This window comes from Carettochelys insculpta, chromosome 26 (assembly GCF_033958435.1).
Source record: "Carettochelys insculpta isolate YL-2023 chromosome 26, ASM3395843v1, whole genome shotgun sequence".
Taxonomy (NCBI): Eukaryota; Metazoa; Chordata; order Testudines; family Carettochelyidae; genus Carettochelys; species Carettochelys insculpta.
This window is the reverse complement of record NC_134162.1, coordinates 2,708,935-2,733,366: the sequence shown is the minus strand read 5'-3', so window position 1 is coordinate 2,733,366 and position 24,432 is coordinate 2,708,935. Positions and strand designations below refer to the sequence as shown.

Here is a 24,432-nt window from a genome sequence, read left to right as displayed (position 1 = left end):
ATGACAGAGGACACCCCCAAGGGCTCCTTGACGCCCCGCCCCGCCGGGGAGGAGACGAGCCCTTCCCCGGAGGAGCGTGGGCTGAGGAGTCCGCCGGAGCCTTTCCGAGCCGGTGAGTGGGGACAGAAACAACGTGGGGCTGCAAGAGCGGCTTTCCGGGGGGAGAGACGACACCGTCGCCCCAGGCTGCTCCGGGGGGGACCCAGGGCGCGGCAGAGGCATCAGGTGGTGACTGAGTGAGACGCCCTCCGCCCCCACCTGACGCATCAGGCTGCAGGGCTGGGGGAGGTTCTCCACCGGTCCAGGGGGTGCTCCCTGCACAGGGGGTCACTGGAGCCCAGGATTGCAGAGCACGGCCAGGGCAGGTGCTGGCCCCTGGTGCTGCATCCCCTGCATGTCTCAGGGAAGGGCGTGTGGGGGTGGAGGGAGCCCCGGGGCCTGCCCAGGTTACACCCGGTGGCGCTGCCTGGCAGTGGCAGCAAAGGCAGAAGGGGCAGGACCTGGACCCCGGCATCCCAACAGCTGGGGCAGCTCATCCCTCTCCTCAAAGGGGGCACGAGTGATTTGCTGCCAGTCCCTCTGCGCCCCCAACAAAGGCCTGGCCAGCGGAGGCCATTCAGGGCCTGGCATCACCCCTCCTTCCCTGCTACCCGACCCCCCGGGCTGAGCTGCCTGCTGGGCAGGGCAGTGGGATGGATACCGGGAACCAGAGCTTTGGCTGGGCTGAGCAGCCCAAAGGCCAGGCAGCCAGGGATCACCGGTCCAGACCCTGCTGTGAGCTGGGGCAGGGGTTCTGCTAAGATCTCGGCCGCAAGCCCGAGGGTTACCACTGCTCTGTCTTTTCTCAGATCCCCCACCCCCTCCGACAGCCCCCAGCTTCATGGGGCCAGACTCGGAGGAGAAAAAGGCCCTGGACTACATCCGCAGCTTTCTCCCGGGTGATGAGCAGGTACCAAGAGCCCCCTCTGACCTGTGAGCCAGTGTCCTGTCTGCATGAACCGCCCACCCCTCTCCAGAGGATGCCTGGCTTCCAAACCCCCGTGGGACCCTGTGACCTCCTGGCTAAGGCAGGACAGAGACCTGCCCCCAGTAATTCCTGGTTAAATTAGAGCATCCTCAAACCGGCCCGTCCTGACTTTCCTCGCCCCTGGGTCAGCCAGCGGAGGGTTATTACTTTCACTGTTTAAAACATACAGGTGGCCAAAAAAGCAGTCCAGTAGCACTCTAAAGGCTAACAAAATAATTTATTATGTGATGAGCTTTCGTGGGACAGACCCACTTCTTCAGACCAGAGCCAGACCAGAACAGAGCTTTGAGCTGAAGAAGTGGGTCTGTCCCACAAAAGCTCATCACCTAATAAACTGTTAGTTTTAAAGTGCTACAGGGTGGCTTTTTCGTTTTGCTAGTATATAGATTAGCACGGCTCTCTCTGGTACTATTCAGGCATTTGGCAGTTTGAATGCGTCCAGCTTCCTTTCCCAGCCCCTTGTGGACTCCTGCTTGCTGGATTTGGCCAGGCCCCAGTCTAACTGCCTGTCCCCACCACACCTTTGGGTGCCACCTGGTACTGGGCTACCAGTTCTGGCCCCTGGCCCCTTTAGCCCTGGCTTGCTGGGTCTGGCTCACCAGCCTCTTCCAGCCGTCCGCACAGGCTGCAGAAAGCAGAACGGAGCTCAGGGGTGGGAAGAGGCGGCTCCAGGGCCCTGTCCTGGTACCTGCCACCTGTGGCGTTCAGACCTGGACTTCTCCCCTCCATCAATGTGGCCAGAGGTCTCTGCCCCTCCCTCAGGTACGAGTTGCACAGGTGGTGTTACGGGATAAACAGGACCTGGGTGCATAGGGACAAACATTAGATTAAAGGGCTTGTAGCAGACGGCCAACGCAAGGAAGCCGCTTACCTTAGCAAGGGAGCAAGACCTGCAGAATGAGCTCTCCAGGCTAGAGAGAGCTGCTAAATCACTGAACTCTCCCGCTGCCTGATACCAGCTTGGCCGATTCCCCGGTGGCCCGGGCTTTGCAGCTGCGCTTGCCCGGGTTTTCGGCTAGTTCTTGCGCCGGGGGCCACAGTTCAACCTTTGGCCTCAGGGGTTTCCTGATATCTTAGTACAGGGCGAGGGACCCCCAGTGTGTCCCCCCTTTTCGCTCCTCGCCCCACTTGCAGCCAAGCTCCTTTGCTGGAAGGTGGGTCGGACAGCACCCACTAGCGGCTCTGTTGCCAGCCGCACTGGGGGAGCTGCTACTTGGCGTTTTTACTGCCCGACCTGAGGGGCCGTTGGGAACCTTACGGTGTGTTACATGAATGCACACGCAGCTGAGCCTCAGGACTTCACCCAAGGGGACCGGCGTGGCCAGCAGCTAAAGCCTTTAGACCGATCCCTTACACGCCACGCTTGGCACAAGACAGGGGCCAGTTACCGGGGCTGCCGACGATTGGGGTATCACACCCAGCTCTTCCTCTCACTCTAGCCGGTCCCCAGTAAGACTGGCTGGCTGCTTAGCGCCTGGCACAAAGTGGGGCATGGGAGGAGTTTATTACCTGGATTCGGTGACGTGTGTTTCCTACTGTCTTGTAATAACCGGAGGTGTGTGCCGCAGTTTTCCTTGGCACCTCATCAGTGCACAGTGGTGGTGGGAGGACTTCTCACAGGCAGGCACTGGGGCCCCAGGCTCACAGGCAGCCAGGCAACACCTTTCTTCCCCGGGAAGCAGGACAGAGCAGGCAGGAGGGGCCTGGCTGGTTTGAATTGGAGATGGGCTGTGGAGTGGTGCAGTCTGACCTGGCTGGAGCTGGAGGGAGGAAGGGGGCCAGGGCCCAGCTCAGGGACCCCCCTCTGGGCCCCTCTCCCCAAGATGGATGGTACTGACGGCTGGGTCCTGTGCTGACCCGTCTGTGCTACGCTGTGTCCCTGTCGCCTCGTAACCTCCTGTTCGCCTGTGGAGTGAGTCACATCTGACTGCAGGTGGGGGGCAGGACTAGGGGAGCCTCCAACTCCATGACATCCCCCACATTGCAGTCCCTGTTTGGAGACACACACACACCCCCGGCTCTGCTCCCTTTCCATGGCCGTGTCGCACAGAGCTGCCCTGCTCTCCGGCGAGGCGCGCCTGCTGCCTTCAGCATGCAAAGCCCAAGCGGTGCTGGGGGGATGCTTTCTGACAGCTGTCCCATTGGGGGCCCCTTTCCCGCAACCTGCCGGTCGTGTCTCACCTCTGCGGGCATAGGAGGAGGCCGAGAAACTGAAGTTTTTGGATTGCGTCAGTGTCCTGAGCAAAGCCGCCAGCGCCGGGAGCCCGGAGGGGACCCTGGAGGGGCTCGTCAGCAAGGCCCAGCTGGTGGAGAAGATCGCAGTGAGTAAAACCTGCTCAGGTCTGGCTTGTGCGGGGGGTCGAGTGACTCCCCCAGAAGTGCCAGCAGTTGTCCAACTCCAGCCGCCGGCCACAGGTGCAGTCAGACAGCCAGCTGCTGCCTGGAAGAGCCCGGGGTTTGTCCCGCGGGGGGGGTCTGACTGGTGACCCAGGCACTCCCCCACCCTGCTCAGCACAGCTGGAGCTGCTCTGGTCTGGTGCTGCATTCTGCTCCCAGGCCTGGAACGGGCCCTTGGGTGCTAGTGAGAGCATCTCCTTGCACCCAGCTGCCCCTGTCCCCAGGTCACCCTGCACAGAGCCGGGCACTTGGCAGCCAGAGTCCATGCGGGACCTGCCAAGGGACCTGCTCCCTCGATCTGGAAGGTCTTTGCCCTCCGGCGCTGCAGAGAGCTCTCCAGGGCCTGACTCCCTTCCCTGCCTGCGAGACAGCCCCTGGGCTGCTGGGGGACAGTGCTGGGCTCAGGCACTTGGGTTCTACTCCCCATGCAACACTGAGGCCTTGGTCAATTGCATCCCCTTTTGTGCCTCAGTTTCCCTCCCCTTCCTTATCTCATCTCGGGAGCGCTCTGGGGCAGGAACTGGCTGGCCCTGTGCGTGCAGCGCCTGACACAGGGGCCTGAGCTCAGGGGGGAGGGGCCTCTGGCGCTAATGCTGAGGGGGCCTTTGCAGTGGTGTGTGTGCCAGGTGTAACGCTGAGGCGCTGTCTCAGGCTGTGGGTAGCGCTGCCTGGCTGGAGCTCTGCACACCAACCATCCTGTGGCAGGGCCTGGCCTGGTGCCTGAATCCCACGGGTACCCCCCTTCCACTTCCCCACCTTGTCTCCCCAGGTGCTGATCCACCAGGAGCCAGTCACCTCCCTGACAGGCCCGGTGCGCCAGCAGGCCCTGCTTGCCATCACGGAGCTGAGGTACCCGCCCGCTCAGCCCAGTGCCAGCTGCTGCTGTGGGCAGCCCGGCGTGCACTCCTCTTAGTCGCAGTCCCTGGTCTTCCTGGAGCTCCCTGCTCCTTCCCCAGCTTGCACTCCCCCAGCACAGGCACTTGGGGATGCCATTGGTGCCTGGATGCTGGTGCCCAGGCGTCGGGGGCAGGGGAATTGGTTCCTGGCGCCCTCCCCAAGAGCCACTCTGAAGGCAGTGAGGAGGGCAGGACCGGCCCCTTTGGGACCCCCCAGGCAATGGCTCTGGGGCAGCTGGCCCTGCTGGTGTGGAACGACCAGTGGCAGGGCTGTCTGTGTTGATGCACGTGGCTGAGATGCCGGGCAGGCTGAGCCCTGGGCCGTGGCTTTCGGTGCTGCTGGCACCCAGCTCTGACTCACCCCGACCCTGCCCATCAGGTGCCGGAGGGGGCTGGAGCTGGGCTCTCGCTGCTGGTGCGCCAGGTTCCCGGGGGCAGGCCCTGGAATGCTCTGGCCTGCAAGGGGCAGCTGGGACCACGCTCTGGCGGCGATGGGGTAATGCCACCTGGGCGATCCCCCCCCCACCCCAACAGCTGTGTCCCCACGAGCCCTTGGCTTGGATCCCCTGCTGTGGGCGGAGGCAGCCTGGCTCTGCGGTGCAGATGGCTGTGCCAGGAGGGGCTCTTTGCCCCCGCAGGGCAGGCCTGGCAGACCCCTTGGCATCGCGGCCGCTGGGCTCGGAGGCACGCCCTTGCCCGTTGCGGGCTGTGGGGAAGCACAGGGAGCTGGGCCCCGGCTGGCGAGCCCTGGGCGGATCACAGCCGACAGCTGCAAGCTACGCTCCGTCCCCGCCTGCTGCTAGAGAGAAGGCGGCACCAGCCCTGTCCTCTGCCCCGGCCTGTTCTGATCCCCACCCACCCCTCAACGGGAGCCCCCTCCTGGGGGCCTGAGGCGAACATCAATGCCTCTGCCTCAGCCCAGCCCTCCAATCTGCCCCGGCTCTTCCCTTAGCAAAGTGAAGCCGCCCCTGCGGGGCGTGGAAGAAGCCAACCTGCTGGCGCTCTGTTTCTCCAGCGTCTTCTCCCTGCCACCGGCAGAGACCGTGCAGGCCCAGGAGGCTGCTCTGTACACCCCGGTGAGCCCCTCCTGGCTGTGCGGAGCCACCCCAAACCGCACGAGGCTCCTGCCTTTTGCTCCTGTACCTGCCTGTTGGGTTACCTGGCTCTGGTCACCACTCCTCTGCTCAGGGCCGGAGCACGGGCCCCACCGCTGGAGAGAAAGGAGTAGCTCCCTCAGAGGGCAGCAGTAGTAGGCATTTACCCTTCACGGCAAATAGCGGGGAAGGGACGCTCCCTTCACAAGCACATGGAGCCCCCGTGGGTACTGGGGGCGTGGGCTGCTTCAGGCACACCCAGGCCAGGGGAATGCAAGCTTGGCTGAACTCCCCGCTCCTGCGCTGAATGCAGAGTCCTCTCTGCCTTTTCCAGTGGGCTAAACTGGGAGCAGTGTCCGCAGGCAGCTCCCCTGCTCTGTCCCGACCTGCCATGGGACAGCAAAGGCAGGTGGGGCTTGTTGCTGGGAGGAGTCGGCAGCGGGTCGTACCGCGAGCGGGTGAGCCGGATCCCTGGGGCTGCCGCGATACAGGGCAGGATGCTGGCTCAGCGCCCGAGGGTGCGGTTCCACTTCGCTCCGGGTCTCCTCTGCTCTCCACGCAGACCCTGAAGGCCATGGATGGGATGCTGAAGGCCTTGGTGTGTGAGGATGAGAAGCCGAACCTCGGGCAGCTGCAGAACATCCTGGAGGTCTGGAGGCAGATGTGGGGTCAGGAAGGGGGTGGGACCCCAGGCTCCATTCAAGCCCACGCATGGAAACCCTGCAACGACATCCTGTGCCAAGCCTCTTGGTCTGGAGGACCATGTGTCCCCGCGGTGGCTGAGCGGTGTCTGCATGGCGTGGGGCTGCAGGGGTGTCACTCACGCCCTCCCCAGGCTGTGTGCGGGGCCTTGCCTCCAGCACCCATCTACACTTGAGCTGAGCTGCCTGGGGGAGTGGCAGGCCCAGTGCCCCACCCACAGCAATCAGCCGGGGATCCCTGGGCCCGTGGGAGACCTACCTCTGGGCCCCACCAGCCTGGCCAGAGCCCAGAGCCTGCGTTCTAGGTCTGGGGCCACAAACAGCAGATGCCGTGGGTGGTTTTTTGGCCTAAAAAGTGGGAAATGTCGTTGGCAGAGACTCGGCCTCCTCCCGCCCAGAACCTGGGAAGAGGGACTCACCGAAGGGCAGGGTTGGGCAGCATCTCCAGAGGTTTGGAGAATCTCCACTCCTGCCCCGAAGCAGGGCCAAGCACTCCTGGGTCGCTCTGATGAATGTTTGTCCAGCCTGTTCGTCCAGAGCTCCACGCTGGAGCATCCACCCCTGCCCCAGGGCACCTGTTCCAGGGCTTAGCCACTCTCCCAGCCTCTCCTAACATCTAACCTGCAGCTGCAGACTAAGCCCAGGACTTCGTCTCCTGCCTTCAAGGGACCTGGAGAACTTTTGGTCACCACCCTCTGAGTAACAGCCCTGCAGGGTGTTCCAGGTGCCCCCTCCGTCCCCTCCAGGATGGAACAAGCACAGATTGTCAATCTTCAGAGACCAGTTTGCAAAACCACTGCTTGTTCGTGCCGCTGTCCTCCGGACTGGCTCGTTTGTTCTCCTCTCCCTGACTGCGTGGGGCCCAGAACAGGCCCGGTTCTCCAAGCTAGCGCTCCTCTGTGTGACATTTCCTGTTTGCACAGCAGCAGCAGAAGCAATACCCTGTTGGTGCATAGTCGGGGTGTGACTCAGGAGAGCCCCAGATCTCTTCCCACAGCCTTGCCACCCGCTCCACTTTGGTTTCACAGAACCACAGAATCCCAGGGCTGGATGGGAACTCAGGAAGTCACCTAGTCCAGCCCCCTGCCCAAAGCAGGATCAACCCCCACTAAGTCATCCCAGCCAGGACCTTGTCAAGCCGGGACTTAAAAACCTCTAGGGATGGAGAATCCACCACCTCTCTAGCCTCACTAGGGGCGCAGTGGAGAAAATGCAGACCCCGCGCCCCTTCACCCCCGCGCTGCGCAGACACCTCTCAGACGCCGTGGGACCACGTGGTCCAGCCCAAGAGCCTGGGCACAGAACGTCCTTGGGGGCCAGAACGCGTGGGGTCTCCATGCATTTGACTTTTCCTTCCGCCGGCAGCGCGTCACATTTCTTCTTCCTCAATTTCAGCTTGTTGATTGCAGAGCAAGTCTGCGATTTCACAAGCGCCTTTGGAAATGTCCCCTGTCCTCCAGAGCGCTTGCAGCCCCGCCCCACGCAGTGCCAGCCGCAGACTGTACCGGCCTCCTCTTCTCTCCGTTCACCAACGCAGGAAATAACTGGCTAGGAGTGGAGCCAGGCGCAACCCCGTGGGGCTCCACCCTGGCGGTTATTACTCCTCTTTGAGTACAGTTCTGCAGTAATCACGCTGGGATCACACTGCCTTAGCTCGCCGAAGAGAGTCATAGAATCATAGAACACTAGGACGGGAAGGGACCTCGAGAGGTCATCGAGTCCAGCCCCCTGCCCCGATGGCAGGACCAAGTACTGTCTAGACCCTCCCTGATAGACATCTATCTAACCTGTTCTTAAATATCTCCAGCGATGGAGATTCCACAACCTCCCTTGGCAATTTATTCCACTGTTTGACCACCCTGACAGTTAGGAACTTTTTCCTAATGTCCAACCTAAACCTCCCTTGCTGCAGTTTAAGCCCATTGCTCCTTGTTCTATCCTCAGAGGCCAAAAAGAACAAGTTTTCTCCCTCCTCCTTATGACACCCTTTTAGATACCTGAAAACTGCTATCATGTCTCCCCTCAATCTTCTCTTTTCCAAACTAAACAAGCCCAGTTCTTTCAGCCTTTCTTCGTAGGTCACGTTCTCTAGACCTTTGATCATTCTTGTTGCTCTTTTCTGGATCCTTTCCAATTTCTCCACATCTTTCTTAACCACGGTGCCCAGAACTGGACACAATATTCCAGCTGAGGCCTAACCAGCGCAGAGTAGAGTGGAAGAATGACTTCTCGTGTCTTGTTCACAACACACCTGTTAATGCAGCCCAGAATCATGTTTGCTTTTTTTGCAACAGCATCAAACTGTTGACTCATATTTAGCTTGTGGTCCACTATAACCCCTAGATCCCTTTCTGCTGTAGTCATTCCTAGACAGTCTACAGCAGAAAGGGATCTAGGGCTCCTGGTGGACCACAAGCTAAATATAAGTCAGCAGTTTGATGCTGTTGCAAAAAAAGCAAACCTGATTCTGGGATGAATTAACAGGTATGTTGTGAACAAGACATGTCTTATGGGACTGTGTCAAAAGCTTTACTCACCTTCATATCCCTCCCCTCCACAGCCTCCCACCAGCTGCGAGGCAACTAACCCAGCCAAGATGGAAATGGGTTTGTTTTGGCATGGTTCATTCTGGAGAACTCCATACCTTCTATTCCTTCCAGCCCTACTGTCTCCCCGGTGGGTCTCACAGAGGATGAGAAGTTTACTACTGTGTTCAGCGTCTCTCTGGGACCAGAGTTGGGCTGACTGGTCTCTAATTCCCCGGAGTCACTTGGTTGCCCTGTCTGAAGACAGGGTCTGTGTCTGCAGCCCTCTGGGAGTGCAACCCATCTAAAGGTGCAGAGGTTGCTTTGGCTGGCTCCAGCTCTGGTGGCTCGCAGGAGGCGCTTCTGACTTGAGTACACCTAACGTAGCTAAATAATCTTTCACCTGGTCTCTCGCCAGTCTGGCCTGTATTCCTCCCCGCTTGTTGCTAATATTGAGTTAAGCATCTTGTGACCTTAACCCTTCTTGCAAAAAACTGTGGCCAAAAGAAGGCATTAAATACCTCACCTTGGTCGGGTCCTCCGTTATTTGGTCTTCTGCCCTGCTACGTGGTGTCCTGGTCTTTCCTGTGTCTTGCCCTTGCTCCTGATAGAGCTGTTTGATTGCCTCTTCTCTCCCATGCTAGTTAGCAGATGATCCCAAGCTGGGAGGGCTGCAGCTGCTTTGGAGGACAGGGTCAGAATTCAAAATGATTTGCACATACTGGAGAAATGGTCTGATGTAAACAGGATGAAGTTTGATAAGGACAAATGCAAAGTGCTCCACTTAGGAAGGAATAAATCAGCTTCACACATACAGAATGGGAAAGGGATTGAGGGGTCAGAGTGGACCACAAGTTAAATATGAGTCAATAGTGTGATACTGTTGCAAAAAAAGCAAACGTGATTCTGGGATGTATTAACAGAAGTGTTGAAAGCAAGACATGGGAAGTCATTCTTCTGCTCTACTCTGCGCTGGTTAGGCCTCAGCTGGAGTATTGTGTCCAGTTCTGGGCACCACATTTCAAGAAAGATGTGGAGAAAGTCCAAGAGAAGAGCAACAAGAATGATTAAAGTTCTAGAGAACTTGAGCTGTGAGGGAAGACAGAAAGAACTGGGCTTGTTTAGTTTACAAAAGAGAAGGCTGAGAGGGGACGTGACAGTGGTTTTCAAGTACCTAAAAGATGGTTACAAGGAGGAGGGAGAAAACTTGTTCACCTTCGCCTCTGAGGTTAGGACAAGGAGCAATGGGCTTAAACTGCAGCAAGGGAAATTTAGGTTGGACATTAGGAAAAACTTCCAGACTGTCAGGGTGGTTAAACAGTGGAATAAATTACCTGGAGAGGTTGTGGAATCTCCGTCACTGGAGATATTTAAGAGCAGGACAGACAGACACCTATCAGGGATGGTCTAGATGGTGCTTGGCCCTGCCGGGAGGGCAGGAAACTGGACTTGGTGACCTCTCAAGGTCCCTTCCAGTTGTTGTGTTCTGTGATCCTCTGATTTTTGCCTTCACATTTCTGATTTTCTGCCTATGCGCTCGTGCTATTTTTTGGTGCCTCTCCTTAGCAATTGGTCCCAATTTGTTTCTCTGGTTCTCCCAGTTCCTGCTCCCCTGGACTGCCGCCAAGGAGCTGCATGGGCGGCTGAGGGCAGTGGAAAGGATCGCTTGGCTGATGAGACTCATTGCTGCTCATCACAGATGCAAGGTGAGCAGGTTGGAACCCAGCTGCCGCCGAACTGCACTGAGCAGCCTGGTGGAGCAGAGTCCCTGGCGGGGAAAACCCAGCCTGGAGTAGGGACTCAGCCACATCCTCGGTAGGAGCCTGTCCTAAGTAGCAAGGATGCCGAGGGGGCTGTCCGCTGACTCCAATGGGCTTAGGCTGAGCCCCATCGCTGTCTCCCACAGGGCTCATCCTGTAGTTCCCCTAGGGCCAAAGGCTGCTCCAAGGGTCTGTGCATTACCACAGGGGTTCCTCAGAGCACCTCTGACCCCAGGTGTCTGGGGGCAACTACCCATTCATTCGCCCCTGGGCTTCTTTGGTGTGGCTCCTGCGGAGCTGCCCAATGACAGCCCCCTCCCTGGGAGCGCCACCCCCTTGGGCACTTGGAGGATGAGTCACCCCCACCAGAAGCAGTGGAGATGGACGGGGGAGGCTGTGCAGACCCCAGGAAAGGGGCTCGCTGTGGTGGGGGAAAGGCCAGGGAGCAGCCCGGGGCTGCAGGAGGAGGGGGGGGAAGATCTCCGGAACAGCTTAGGGAAGTGGCCGGAGGGGGCCAGGCGGGAGGACGAGGCTGCAGGCAGAGGGCTGCGGAGGAGGGGGCTGCAGTGAGGGGGTGGAGGGCTCTGGGGTATCTGGAGTCAGGGGAGCTGTGGGCGGGATGCAGGGCACAGGACCGCAAGCTCCCAGCTCGTCAGGAGCTAGGGGAAGGGGCCCGGCCGGAGGCTGAACACTTGTTCCGTTGTTATCGGGGTCCCCATGCAGGGACAGGCTTTCTTGACGTTGCTGCCAAGACTTCCCCAGCTCCTGTTGATGGGCCTCCCGGCTCCTCCTGCTGCCGTGGTCCCCAGTCTCTGCTTCCCTGGTCTAGCCCATTGCTAGCGCAACCCCTGGGAGCCCCCCGGTGCTGGGCCTGCAGGGGTGAGCCACTGCTTTGGCTGCCTCTCCATCAGGGCATGGAGGAGTTCCGAGTCCTGGGCCGCCTGGTGGGGTGTCTCACCCTCTGCTGTGCTGAGCAGGAGCAGATCTGCTGGGCTGTGGACGCACTCCACCACCTCTACTCCTTCATGCTGCAGCAGAAGTGTAAGAGCCCTGAAGCCCCCGCGCCCCCTAAGCCCCTGCCGCAGGGAGTCCGCATAGTCATGGGACACATGGGCCATTTCCAAGTCCTTCTGACCGGTCTATCCAGTGCTGAGCCTGCGCCCTAGCTAGGATTTCTTTTGTTCCTAGTAACTTAAAAACTCTCCCGGTCCTTAGTCCCGCCAGCCCCGGGTTTCCCCTGATGTCTTTAGCTTCCCTCATCCACGGTCCACCAAACACATCACCTTCTGGGGTTTTCCCCTCCTGGGCTCAGGCAGGACCCTGGCAAAGGGCAGCGCAGAGTATCTGCAGGTCCTCCGAGACTGGCAAGCTGAGAACACCTTCTGGTTCGCCTGGTTCACCAACACCAGCGACATCGCCGTGGTAAGTTCCCCAGCGCTTGGCTGGCTTGTTGTGCCCGGGCTCCGCTGCAGGCAGGAATTAACACCACAGTAGTTCAGGGGAAGGGGTGGCTGCCTCTGGCCAACGCCCCCTCCCGACAGGCCGTGGCCAACGATGCACTGGGGCTCCTCCCCACCCCGGTCCCAGCTCCTTGTCGGGCGCGGCGGGAGCTGCCCCAGAGATGACCGCAATAAAAGGCGGCTTTGTGATTTATCTTGACCTTAGCAAAGCTTTTGATACAGTCTCCCACAATATTCTTGTCGGCAAGTTAAAGGAATGTGGATTGGATAAGTGGACGGTAAGATGGATAGAAAACTGGCTAGAAGGTCGGGCCCAGCGGGTAGTGATCAAGGGCTCGATGTCGGGATGGCGGTCGGTTTCTAGTGGAGTGCCCCAAGGTTCAGTTCTGGGTCCTGTTCTGCTCAACATATTTATCAATGACCTGGATGAGGGGTTGGATTGCACCCTCAGCAAGTTCACGGATGACACTAAGCTAGGGTGAGAGGTAGATACGCTGGAGGGTAGGGACAGAGTCCAGATTGACTTAGACAAAGTGGAAGACTGGGCTGCAAGAAATCGGATGAGGTTCAATAAGGACAAGTGCAGAGTCCTGCATTTGGGCCGGAAGAATCCCAAGCATTGTTACAGGCTGGGGTCCGACTGGCTTAGTAGTAGTTCTGCAGAAAAGGACCTGGGAGTTGTAGTGGACGAGAAGCTGGACATGAGTCAACAGTGCGCCGTTGTGGCCGAGAAGGCTAATGGCATATTAGGTTGCATCAAGAGGAGCGTTGCCAGTAGAGCCAGCAAAGTGATTGTTCCTCTTTATTTGGCTTTGGTGAGGCTGCATCTGGAGCGGTGTCCTCTGGGCCCCCAGTTATAGGAAGGATGTGGCTACACTGGAGAGGGTCCAGCGGAAGGCGACCAAAATAATCAGGGGGCTGGAGCGTATGACCTATGAAGAAAGGTTGAAGGAATTGGGACTGTTTAGTCTGCAGAAGAGAAGACTGAGGGGGGACTTGATAACGGCCTTCAACTTACTGAAGGGAGGCTGCAAAGAGGCTGGAGAGAGGCTGTTCACAGTGGTCACGGATGGCAGAACATGGAACGATGGTCTCAAGTTGCGGTTGGGAAGGTCCAGGTTGAACATTAGGAAAAAACATTTTTCGCTAGGAGGCTGGTGAAGCATTGGAATGATCTCCCCAGGGAAGTAGTGGAGTCTCCATCCCTGGAGGTGTTTAAGTCTCAGCTCGACAAAGCCCTGGTGGGGCTGATCTGATGGGTTTGGTCCTGCTTAGAGCAGGGGGCTGAACTCGATGGCTTTTTTAGGTCTCTTCCAGCTCTATTGTTCTATGATTCGATGATTCTGTGACAGCGCCGGCCCGGCCGAACACCAGCGAGTGCAGCCGGGCAGCGTCATACCCCGGCCCTGGGGATGCCGACGGTTCCCGAGTGCCGTCCCGGCAGAGTGGGCTCTGCCTGCACTCGGGGTCAGGCCGGTCCTGGCAGCTCCGCCCCGATGGGAGCAGCACCAGGCAGAGAAGGGTTTCACTGCAGGTGTGTTGCAGATGTTCGGGAAGTACCTCTGCCCGGCCGAGCGCATGGACTTCATCCTGACCGCGATCGACGGCATGAGCGACGCCAGCATCCACAACACGGTGGCAGCCGGGCGCATGCTGCGTGCCATCCTGGGGGTCCCCGTCCCCAGCCTGGAGAGGGTGAGAGCTGCAGCCAGGCCCCTGCTGGGGCAGCCCCGGTGCAGGCGGCTCTGGGCGCTGGGCAGGTGTCTGGTCTGTGCAGTGCAGGGGTCGGACGAGGTGATGGCCGTGGCCCTTGCGGCCTGGCAGACAATGAATCAATAGGCTGGGAACCAGGCCAGGGCTGCAGCTCTGTGGCTGGGAAAAGGGTCTCAGGGGGCAGACGGCTCCCAGGTGCGGCCAGTCACTGGAGCCCAGAGAGTGTGAGGAAGCTGAGCCTTTGCTGCCATCTTTCCCGTCCAGGTGGCAGAGGCTGTGCAGAGCCTGCACCGCACCCTGGACTCCATCAGCGAGCCTCTGGCCCTGCAGGAACTGCTGCGGGCACTTCTCCTGCTGGGCTACCAGTACAGCGAGGAGGTGGTGAGAGCCCTGCTGGGCTGCTCTCTGGCCTGTGACAGGTATGGGGCTGCTGCAGCTCCCTGGACCGGTCCCACTGCCAGCCCCAGAGCCCCTCCCTGAACCGCTTCCCTGGGCCTCGCCTGGGGCTGACATGCAGAGCTGGCTGTGGTGCCACCTTGCTGCAGCAGGGTGGGGGGCAAAATCTGCGGAAGGCTGGCAGAGCTCTGACTCCACCCCCCACCCAGCTGGCATCTTGTCCTTTGCAGCGTAGCTGCAGAGATGTGGAGGACCCTGACGTCCCACCCCAAGACCACAGGAAGGATCCTCCGGGAGCTGCTCAACAGGCTGCAGGAGTGGTCAACGGACCAGCCTCATGACATCTCTCAGCAAATGGCTGCCCTAACCCCCTTGGCCGTAAGACCCAGCCTGACCCCCCACGGGCCGACCCCTCCTTCCTGGGGTAGAAGTGCCCTCCCCCACCATCCCAGTTTCCCCATCTGCTGCCCACCCTGGCCTCGTGAGCACCCTGCAGGACGCAGAGGACTCTCTTGGGGAGCAGCCCTCTCCTTAACCAGCCGGGGGCCTCGCTCCTGGGATGCCCTCACAGCTGCTGGGCTCAGGGCTCAGCACACAGGGGAAGGGACTCACAGGGCCGATGGGCCAAGGAGAGGTTATCCTCCCCCAGCTGCGGCCTCAGATTGGCTTTCCCCTGCCCAGCTCACCAGTGAAGCCCAATCCCTTCAGCGTGATCAGCAGCGGGGCGAAAAGTTACTAAGTAGAAATACTTAACTACGCTACTCAAGTATGAGAGTTGGGGGGGAATTTGTGCTTTACTCAAGTAGTTAACTTTTTCGACACTTTGACTTTTAATCAAGTAGTTTTGGTACAGGGGGAAAAAAAAAAAGTCCTATTTACTCCACTACCATGTCCCTGTTGAGATGCTACTACATGCGCCTCGTTCGTTCTTTCTTAATTGGGTCTTAAAGCAGCCACTCCGTTGTCTTGCCGTGATCAATGTCTGAGTGCCAGGCCACCCCCCCCATTTGCAATCTCTGACAATGTACCCCCCCCCCGCCATTCGCTGCCTGGAGCGTCCCAAGTGCACCCAGAAGTCCTGCAAAGTGCCGTTGAAGGGCCAGCGAGCTCCTACCGAGCCCTGGCTGTGCTCTACACCCCCCCCACTGCAGTGTGGAGCCTGGGCACAGTGACACCATAGGGGCCCGTGGGTCCAGGCCCATCAACTCAGAGCCAAAGCCCCATCCGTCGTTCTCGCCAAGGTGTCCAGCTAGGGATTGAAGCCCGGTTCCAGGCCCCTTCCTCTTCAGGGGCCCTGGGGAAGCATGGGCTGGAGGGGCCCCAGCTGTGAAATTGGTCTCCTGGTCTTGGCTGCAGGCCACCCAAGCCCTCTACGAGGTCCTCCAGGAGCCGGCCTGCAGGCGGGAGGTGCAGGAGCTCTACCCTCAGTTCTACGTGGCCCTGCTCTTCCAGATCACCTACACGGTAGAGCCGTCCGTGCACGACGTGGCTTTCTACTGGTGGCGGTGCAAGCAGCAGAACACGCCCACGCCCCTCAGCCCCATCAGGTACCCCAGCCCCGGGCACCCCATGGCACAGCCTGCCACGGCCTGGCTCGCTAACCGGCGGCTCGCTCTGCCTACAGGTGCGTGGTGAAGGCCATGAAGGCCTTGCTGCGGTGTGCCGGCTACGGGGACCAGGTCACCTTCCTCCAGAAGCAGGGAGGCTGGGACATGCTCGTCAGCGCCAACACGCACCACAGAGGCGTCTGCCTGCTGGCCCGGTGAGCCCCTCGCCCCGGGGAGGGGGCGTGTTGCCACCTCTCCCCACCTGCCTGCACCACGCTGCTTCCTGCCTGCCTCAGTCATTCGAGGGGCCCTGCCAGGCCCGGGAGGTGAGAGCCAGCCGGTGGGGAGGGAAAAGCTGCGGCAAGCCCCACTTGGAGAGGCCAATGCAGAAAGCAGCAGTGCTTGTCTTGGGTCAGGCCAAGCTGGTCCCTCACCGGCTCCAGCAGGCCAGGGGCTGGGCACAGGAAGAACGCCCCTGCCAGCCTGGCGGGAAGGCTCCTGCGGAGCGCGTACGGGGCTGCCACTGCTCGGCCGTGCGGCTGTGTGCGCAAATAGCCGCCCAGGAGCCTGGCGCGCTGAGCCGGGGAGGTGTGCGCCCCGGCCTTGCCCCCATTGCTGACGTGCTGTGTGTGTATGTGTGCCAGGGCCATGGTGAGGAGCCGCTTGCAGGAACGCGCCTGGATCTTCCACCAGCTGATGGCCATCCTGGAGCGCAGGGATGATAAGCGGCACGTCCCCGCCATGGCCTTCTTCATTCAGGTGAGCCCCACCGGCGGGTGAGACCTGCCCTGGCCCGGGCCTGAGCGCAGCTGGGGGCCTTCGAAGGCCCCGGGGTGGGGGCACAGGGCAGGTACCGCTAGAGCCCTACGGGTGGGATTGCTGACTCTGCACATTGCCCCTGCCGGTGTCGCGGGGCTGGAGCAAGGCTCCGGCAGAGGATGGCTCTGGTTTCCCCAAAGCACAGCTCCACAGCTGGGCCTCTGTGAGACCTGGAGCCCCCTGCAGAGCCTCCCACCACCTGTGTGCTGCGTGCAGGCCAGGGGCCGCCTGCCCAGTCCTGCCCTTCCCGGAGCAGGAGACCCTTGGAGCAAAGGCTGCAGCCCCCAGCCCTGCACGGCCCTGGAGCCCTAGAGCATCCCTTGGGCGTGGCTGGAGCCCACCTGCCCACCCCCCCCCCCACACGGCACTGCCCGCGCCAGGCCCGAGGCCAGCAGTGCCAAGGACCCCGCCCGTGGCTGGGTTGCAAGGGGCCAGCCCTGTGCTCTCCCCTCTTGGTGCGGTAGCTCCTCCAGTGCCCTGACCTGGGCAATGAGCTGGAAGACGCTGTCCTGGACCAGATGCGTAGGCAGCTGAGAGACCCCAATGCGGTGGTGCGCTGGCTGGCCCTGAAAGGCCTCTGCAACCTGGCCCTTCACCCGGAGAAGGTGAGAGGGGAGACAGGCTGTGGGATTAACCCAGCCCTGCAGGGAGCTGCGGCAGGGCCGGAGTCCCTGTGACTCACCCAGAGCACCTGGGAGTCCAGCTTGTGTTCCTGGCTCTGCCACTGACTTGCTGGGTGTCCTTGGGCAAGTCCCTGCCTAGCCTTTGTCTGTCGTGATAGGCGGCTCTGCAGGGCTCCCTCCTGCGGGGTGCGGCTCTGGGCATGTGCAGCACCTGGCGTGATGGGGCCTGGTTGCACCTGGGCTCTGTGATACATGGCTCCCCCCCACCCAAGGCATCAGAGCTGCAGACTCTAGACCCTCTGGGAATGCCAGAGACGCCAGTGACTGGGGCCCCCTGGGTGGAGCTGGTTCACTTCAATTTGGGACCGTTCTAACGCGGTAAAAGCCGGGCTGCCTTGAGTGGTTGAGTTGTGGGGTCTGGCTGCCGCGTGCACATCTCTGAGAAAAAGCCCTGTGCTGCTGAGGCCGCTTAGCAAGTCTGAGCCACCCAGTGCCACAGAAGCAGGGAAACCCTGGCAGGGAAAACAGGCAGCCCTGCAGCTGGGCCAAACCGGCGCCACCCTGCAGCCCATCTGTAATTGTAAGGTCCTTCTCCTCTGAGCACCCACGCCCATTCGCAGGGCAGCCAGGGAGCAGCTGTGGCCATCCTTCGCTTGGGTGTGCACCAGTCCCATGGTTTCAGCTTGCTTGTGTTTCATTTTTCCTGCCTTGGAGCAGGGCTGTGGCTCCAGGCCAGGGTGGAGACGGGCAGAGGTAAGGGGAAGCTGCTGGATCCATAGCTGGGGGTGGGCATGGAGCCCTGGGTAAAGGAGCAGCACCCCAGGCATGGGGCTGGCAGCCAGGACCTTATTTGTGGGGCCAGGCACAACGCCCTGTGTAAAAGCTGCTGGTGCTGGTACCACCCCCGCAGCCCGCGTCTGGCCAGAGGGAAGGCAGCCGTTGCTTTGGGACTGATTTGCTGGGTCGCCGCAGGGTGTTTCATAAATTCCACGCAGGTGGGGAAACTCCAGCGCCTGCTGCCAGCCGTCCAGGAGCGGCTCCACGAGGCCGACCGGGACGTCGTTGCGAAGGCCATCACCGTCCTGAAACTCATCCTCACCCGCGTGGACAGGCAGAGCGCCAGCTCCGCGGCCGTGCACGTAGCCGAGACCCTCCTGCAGTTCTTTGCCGACGTAAGGCCTGGCAGCCCCTTCTCCCCGCCGCCCCCCCAGTCCCACAGCGGGCCGACCCTCGGCTCTCTAGCTCTCCTGGGGTCCCCTGCCAGGGAGAGAGTGACCGGCTGCGCCTCCACCCCGCCTCCTGTCTTGCAGGAGTCCAGCAAACTCCGTGTGCTCTCCATCACCCTCTTCAAAGCCCTGCTGGGCGTGGTCACCGAGCCCTACAGGTGGCGGATGAAGGAGCCTGTCCTCCGCAGCCTGGTGCCCCTGCTCCTTCTCCTGCACGACAAGCTCAGCGTGGCCCAGGTGCGGCCAGGGGCTGGGCCTGCGCCTGAGCATTGCAGAGCGCTTAGTTTCAGGGGGACGCGCAAATGCCTCCCCCCACCTTGAAATGGCCTGGCCGGCACAGGGCAGGAGCTCAGTGCTGTGACAAGCACGTGCTCAGAATCGCTGGGCCCCAACCAGCCACTGGCTGTGCAGGCAGGATGAGCTGGATGCTGGCCAGGGCCTACCAGGAGGGGGGCTCCCGGGCTGCCAGCTGGCCTGCACAGTATGTAATGCCCAGGGGAGTTAGGCACCTAAAGCCCTTTGCAGCCCCAGCTTGAGCAACAGGCCTAAGGTCCCACAGGCAATCAGTGGCAGAGCCAGGCGTCAAGCCCAGGCCTTCAGCCATTGCCTCATCCAGCCCCCGAGCTGCCGCCTGGTGCTAAGGGGCTGGGAGGGGGTGGGGGTGAGCACATGTGGCCTCCCTGGCCGCTTGCGACCTTGGCCACTGGCTCCTTGGCCTGTGACTGTGGCCGGCACTGCCCGACTCATCCTTTGCAGGAGTGCTGGAACACCCTGGCCAGGGCCGCGCTGTTTCTGCGGTGGCGGCGCTTCAGGGCCCTGATCCAGCGCCGGGAGATGTGGCAAAGCTGTGAGTGCCTGGTGAGGAGCCCTCGGTCCTTCACTGCACCACCCGTGCCGGTGGCCGTGGGGGGAGGCTAGGGCAACCCCAGCCAGCTCTGAGCCCAGCCCTGGCCCTCCACCCAATCCCGGCCCTCTTGCTAACCCATGCACCCTTGCTCTGGCTCCTAGCTGGCTCGCTACCGGCACAGAGCCGACAACTTCCTGTGCCAGACCTTGCCCTTCTTGGAGAACCCGCAGGCCCCGGTCAGAGAAGCGGCCGTCAGGTTCCTAGGTAACCCCAAAGCAGGCGGCCCTTCTGCAGGGGGAGCAGATATGGTCCTGGCCCCAGTGGGTCCCTGCCGGCAGCGCACTAACCCTGGGTGTGTCATTTCCTAACAGCCACTCGGGTCAGAAACCCCCAGGAGCACGCTGCCCCGACCAGATGGGGGGTGGGTCGGTCCCCCAACCCCCACGCAGTCCCGTCCCCCCAACAAGGGTCTGGGGGGGGCGGGGTAGTGACAGACAGCAGAACGAGGGGGAGGTGTAAGCTGGATATTAGGAAAAACTTTCCCCAGGAGGGAGGTGAAGCACTGGAATGTGTTACCAAGAGAGGTGGTGGATTCCCCATCCCTGGAGGTTTTTAAGTCCCAGCTTGACAAGGCCCTGCCTGGGATGACTTAGTTGGGGTTGATCCTGCTTTGGCCAGGGGGCTGGACTAGATGACCCCCTGAGGTCCCTCCCAGCCCTGGGATTCTGAGTCTATGACCTTGCAGCCGGTATGGCGCCCCAGCCAGCAGCCCCCCGCAGGACTCACCCTGTCCCCTGGGGGTGCAGGCACTGACCCAGCCAGCGAGGGCAGGGCTGCCAGAGCACCTGGTTTGCCAGGAGTCGCCTGGGCTCAGCCTCTCACCAGGGCATAAATCCGAACCAGGAGGTTTTACGTCACTTTCAGGTCTGGTGGTGCCGTGGGGAGAAGGCAGGGACCCTGGGTGCCACACTCCAAACCCTGGGCCCCAGCCTGCACCCTCAGCCCCTTGACCCCAGCCTCCTGCAGGTGAAAGCGAGTGGGGTTGGTGGGCACGGGAAGAAGGGAGGGAGGGGGATGGAGTGAGTGGGGGGGCTGTAGATAAGGGGGGGCCTTGGGGAAAGGGCAGGGTGTTTGGAGGATGATACCAGATGGGGGATCCCTGCTGCTCAGAGGGTGCCAGGGGGTGATGGGTTGGCTGTGGTTCTAGGACTCACCGCTCGGCAGCTGGACCCCCGGAGCCGCGACAAGCTGGACGCCGTCTGTAACGGTGAGCTGGGCCGTGGAGGGTGGGGAGACCAGCCCGGCTGGGGGGCGGCAGTCAGGCCCCAACCCCTGCCCCTTGCTCTTGGGCACATGCCCCAACAGGCACAAGGGACCATCTGCAACCCACCAAAGCCTTGCTCAGCTGCACCCACCCCCTGCAACGCTCCGTCTCCCCCACACGCTGCTGGGGGGCGCTGCCTCCCCTCTCGCCCCCACAGCCCAGGGGGTGCCTGGGCCGAGCAGCTGCTGCAGCTGAGACCCTGGTGGTATCTGGCTACACCCCCCGCCCTGGGCCAGGGCTGGGCAGCGTCTCCTCCACCTGCCATGGGGAAAAGGGGCCTTGACCTCACTCAGGCTCCTCCCTGCAGAAGCAGGGTCCCAGCTAGGCCTCCTCCTCCAACCCCTGGGCCCCAGCCCAGAGCCTGCACCCAAGCCCTTGGCTGCACTCCCAAAGGGGCAGGGCCTCCGGCTCGGCCATCCCGGGGTAGGGTGCTGCATCCAGGGAGGCCTCGGGGGCAGAGGGCACCTGGCACTAGGTGCAGCCGGACAACACCTGAGCCCCCTTTGTGCCCCCCACACTGGGTCTTGGCTGGGGAGGAAGATAAATAGAGGCAGGAGGCCGAGGCGCTCAGACACCCCCGGCTGGCAGTGTCCTAGCAGTAGGGAGGTGGATAGGGTCCGTTGCGACTTCCAGCCTCTCCTGGGGGCTCCTAGCTGCGGCGGGGCCGTTTAGCAAGGGCTGTTCCCACCCCGCAGCGCTGGGCTGTTCTGCCAGGGCTCTCCTATGCACCAGGGCTCTGACAGCTGCTTCCTTCCTGTCCCGCCAAGTCCTCAAAGGCCTGGCACAAGATAGCAGGTCCTCCGTCCGCTGCCTGGCTACTCAGACCATCCTGATCCTAGACACCTACAAGAACCAGCCCGCAGCTGGCTGCAGCCTGCGGACCTTCGCCCACCGGATCAGAACCATGTGCGCCAGGTAGAGCCTGGCCCGGGGAGCTGCCAGCCACCCAAACCGGCTCGCATGCCTTGGAGGCTGCTTAGAAGTAGTACGTGGGCTCTGTGTCCAGCAGAGAACGCCCCACAGCGATGGGAAGTACGACTTAAACATTAAAATCGGCACACGCTTTCCTTCGTTCATTCACGCACCCCACCCAGCAGCTGAATGTGGGAGGCAGGGGATACTGGGGTTTCTCAAATATTGCCAGAGCGCCAACGCCGACGCAGAACAAACCCACCGTCCCTTGGCAATATCCCCCCTCTTTTACAGCCAGCCTGTCTCGTGACCCTTGGGGGCCTTGCTGGGGCCTGCGGGTGTCACTAACACCAAAGCAGCCCCGTAAGGCTGGGTTGTCCCTGGGAGTTTCTGCAGCCGTGTCTGATCGCCTTTCTCTAGCCACTTAACCCTGGCACGCAGGCCTCTGCTTTAGGGTGACCAGGCTGCCCTTCGTCTGCCATCAGAGACAGCCTGACCCAAATTAGGGTGGCAGCTGTGTTCCCATGCGCTCAGTGCTTGGGTGAGAGATTCAGGGGTCGCCCAGCTGATTAGCACAACACCCACAGCCGGCCACCTGTGTGTCTGAGTGGTGCGCATCCGCACATGCTTTGATGCACAAAATTTATTCTGCCCCTGCAGGAAAAGATTAGCCGGACTGGTGGGCGGTGCTTCTTGATTTCCTCACTTGCCTTGTGCCCCTCTGGTGCTGGGGAGATCCTGGCAGGTAGCACCATACACTGAACACACACACAGCACCATAACTTGTTTCAAAACCAAGGCTTCTCACCACGCAGCGCAGCACTAACCAAGCCGATCCGTAAGCAGATCACTTCGTCTTACTGCTGCTAAAATAAAATAAAACCAAACGCTATTGCACAGAATCCAAGGGCCAGAAGGGACCTCAGGAGGTCACCGAGTCCGGTCCCCTGTTTCAAGCAGGATCAACCCCAACTAAATCATCCCAGCCAGGACTTTGTCAGGCTCGGACCTTCTTGCTAATTCCAAACACATCATATTAAAAAGCAGAAGCCAATTCTAGCTGCTACATATGCTTCACTGAATGAAAAAGGAAACCACACCATGGATATTCAGCCAGCAAGCAACAACATTATTGGCCGAGAGTTAATTTAAAAATAATAATTGTGGAACGGTGCAATTTATTTCAAACTTACCTGCTATGAGCATTTTTATTTCTCTTCCCCGCACCTCACCCCCTGCAACGCCCTCGACAACTTCCCGCCCCCCTACCCCCCCAGACCTCAGGTTAGGAACCACTCTGCCAGAAACATCTCAGGGCAAGACAAGCCCCTGTTGTTTGCAGCACTTGTAGGGTATAAACAGAGGTAACTGGGGCTGGGGCAAGGCCACCAGCCAGACGCCTCCCCCCCCCCCGCCCCCAGCCAAGGGAAGGGCCAGGACAATGCCCCCCCTCAGCCCATGTACTCACTGGCAGGGACAGGGAAAGCCAAGCAACAGGCCTTAGCTCCCCTGGCTGCAGGACTGGTGTGGGGGAGGCCCCCCCCTTTCCATGGAGCGACACGCCAGCTTGGGGCTCCACTTCCTCAGCCACTGCTCAGGAGAGCGGGCAGCTGCCAGCCCCCTGCTGTGGGCACTGTCGTCCCCAGACCCTCCCACGCAGCACTGGGGGCACGCAACCCCATGTGCTCCCCACCCATCGGCCCTGGCCTGGTTCCCAGCCTTTTCAATCATTGCCTGCCAGGCCGCAAGGTCACCGCGATCACCTCGTCCGACCCCCTGCCCTGTCCAGGCCAGAGACCTGCCCCCCTCCTGCCTAGGGCCCAGAGCCGCCTGCACTGGGGCTGCCCCCCCTCCCTGTGAGCAGCAAGCGGGAGGCGGCAGGAGCTGGTGCACCCAACACTTCCCCCTTCAGGACCCACACACTGCTCTGCAGGGAAACCTCCCCCTGAGCAGCAGGCGCTGGGATGCTTCGGTTCAGCCCTTGCAGCGCCCAGCCCAGGAGCTCAGGGTCACACCCAGGGCTGGGAAGGGCTAGTGGGGAGGCCGGGAAGGTCCCCGGCCCTGCCCAGGGAAGCACCTGCAGGCGGAAGTTTACTTAAATAGTTTGCATTTATTGATCATGCTCTTTTCCGACAGGACACTGGAGAACAACGAACACGGCAGCCGCAGAGACACTGGCTGGGGGCGTGGGGTAGGGAAGGTGCAGCGGAAACCTGCCTTAATAGGCCCAGGGCGCAGAGACGCAGGATGGGCTCCGCCAGGCAGGGGGTGCATCGGGATACTCCCCCGCTGGGCTGAGGGTCCCCATCCCCTCCAGAACCCGGCCTGCCGGGGCCCTCTGCTCTGGAGCCTGCTCGCGGGTCCGTGCCCCAGAGCGGCCGGCCCCGGGAGCCCAGGCAAGGAGCATAGGGGGAGACTCCCACCAGGCCCGTGGCCGGAGCATCCATACCCAGCCCGGGCCCCTCGAGACGCCCCCAGGCCAGCACCCCCTGTGGGCACTAGCCAGGGCAGAGCGGGAGCTGCAGGCTCTGGCTGCCGGGGCCGGGGGAACAGGTCCAGCTGCCCCCAGAGCCCTGAAAGGAGCTGGCTGGGGGTGCAGGACAAACAAGGGGGAGCAGCCCACCGAGGGGCCCATGCAGGAACCGTGATGGGCACACGCTGCTCCCAGAGCTGCTGGGGCAGAAAAGGTCCTGTGTGACCCCCGATCTCTCCCCGGGGCAGGGGGCTGGGCAGGGCTCCCTCGCTGTGCTGGCTGCCTGGGAACTCCTCCCTCTGGCTCCACCACCTGCCACATCCTGCCGGTCCCCACCCCCCCAGCGATGCATGGGGCTGATCACCTGTCTGCACCCCCTGAGGGGGTAGGGCCTCCCTTCCCTGCAGCAGTCATGGGCTGGAGGGGGTTCTGCCAGCCAGAGATGGGTCCTCTCCTGTCCCTGCTGGGCAGCCAGAGGCCAGAGCGGGGGCAGCCAGACCTAACCCCCCGAGGGATGCCATGGGGCAGTGGCAGCCAGAGCAGGCTGCAGGCCCTGGCACATGGGAGCAGGGTAGGCAGGGAGCCAGCAGCAGAGACAGGAAGAGCCACGTGGCAGGGCAGGGCAGGGCAGGGCAGGGGGCTGTGCGCAGACACTCGCAGACGAAGCTGGGCCCAGAGCACAGACAGATGGC

General features: G+C 61.3%; 1 protein-coding gene across 1 annotated transcript; it reads left to right on the top strand.

Annotated features, from left to right (window-relative positions):
- On the top strand, positions 1-21,274 carry LOC142001723 (maestro heat-like repeat-containing protein family member 7). The gene is made up of 22 exons (XM_074977244.1): positions 1-112; positions 849-949; positions 3,223-3,348; positions 4,194-4,273; positions 5,273-5,396; positions 5,977-6,063; positions 10,242-10,346; positions 11,312-11,441; positions 11,713-11,822; positions 13,406-13,555; positions 13,838-13,992; positions 14,200-14,347; positions 15,326-15,516; positions 15,594-15,731; positions 16,161-16,275; positions 16,800-16,940; positions 17,954-18,130; positions 18,269-18,421; positions 18,941-19,042; positions 19,193-19,295; positions 20,239-20,298; positions 21,123-21,274. Exons 1-22 carry the CDS (start codon positions 1-3, stop codon positions 21,272-21,274), a joined length of 2,760 nt encoding a protein of 919 aa, XP_074833345.1.
- Positions 21,275-24,432: the final 3,158 nt, after the last annotated feature.

What these genes read in the sequence shown, in the direction of transcription:
- LOC142001723 (XM_074977244.1), top strand. Translation starts at nt 1, where the DNA reads ATGACAGAGGACACCCCCAAGGGCTCCTTGACGCCCCGCCCCGCCGGG. An exon ending in TTCTCCCGGGTGATGAGCAG is followed by an intron (nt 950 to 3,222) that starts GTACCAAGAGCC and finishes CTGCGGGCATAG; the next exon opens with GAGGAGGCCGAGAAACTGAA. An exon ending in AGCGGCCGTCAGGTTCCTAG is followed by an intron (nt 19,296 to 20,238) that starts GTAACCCCAAAG and finishes CTGTGGTTCTAG; the next exon opens with GACTCACCGCTCGGCAGCTG.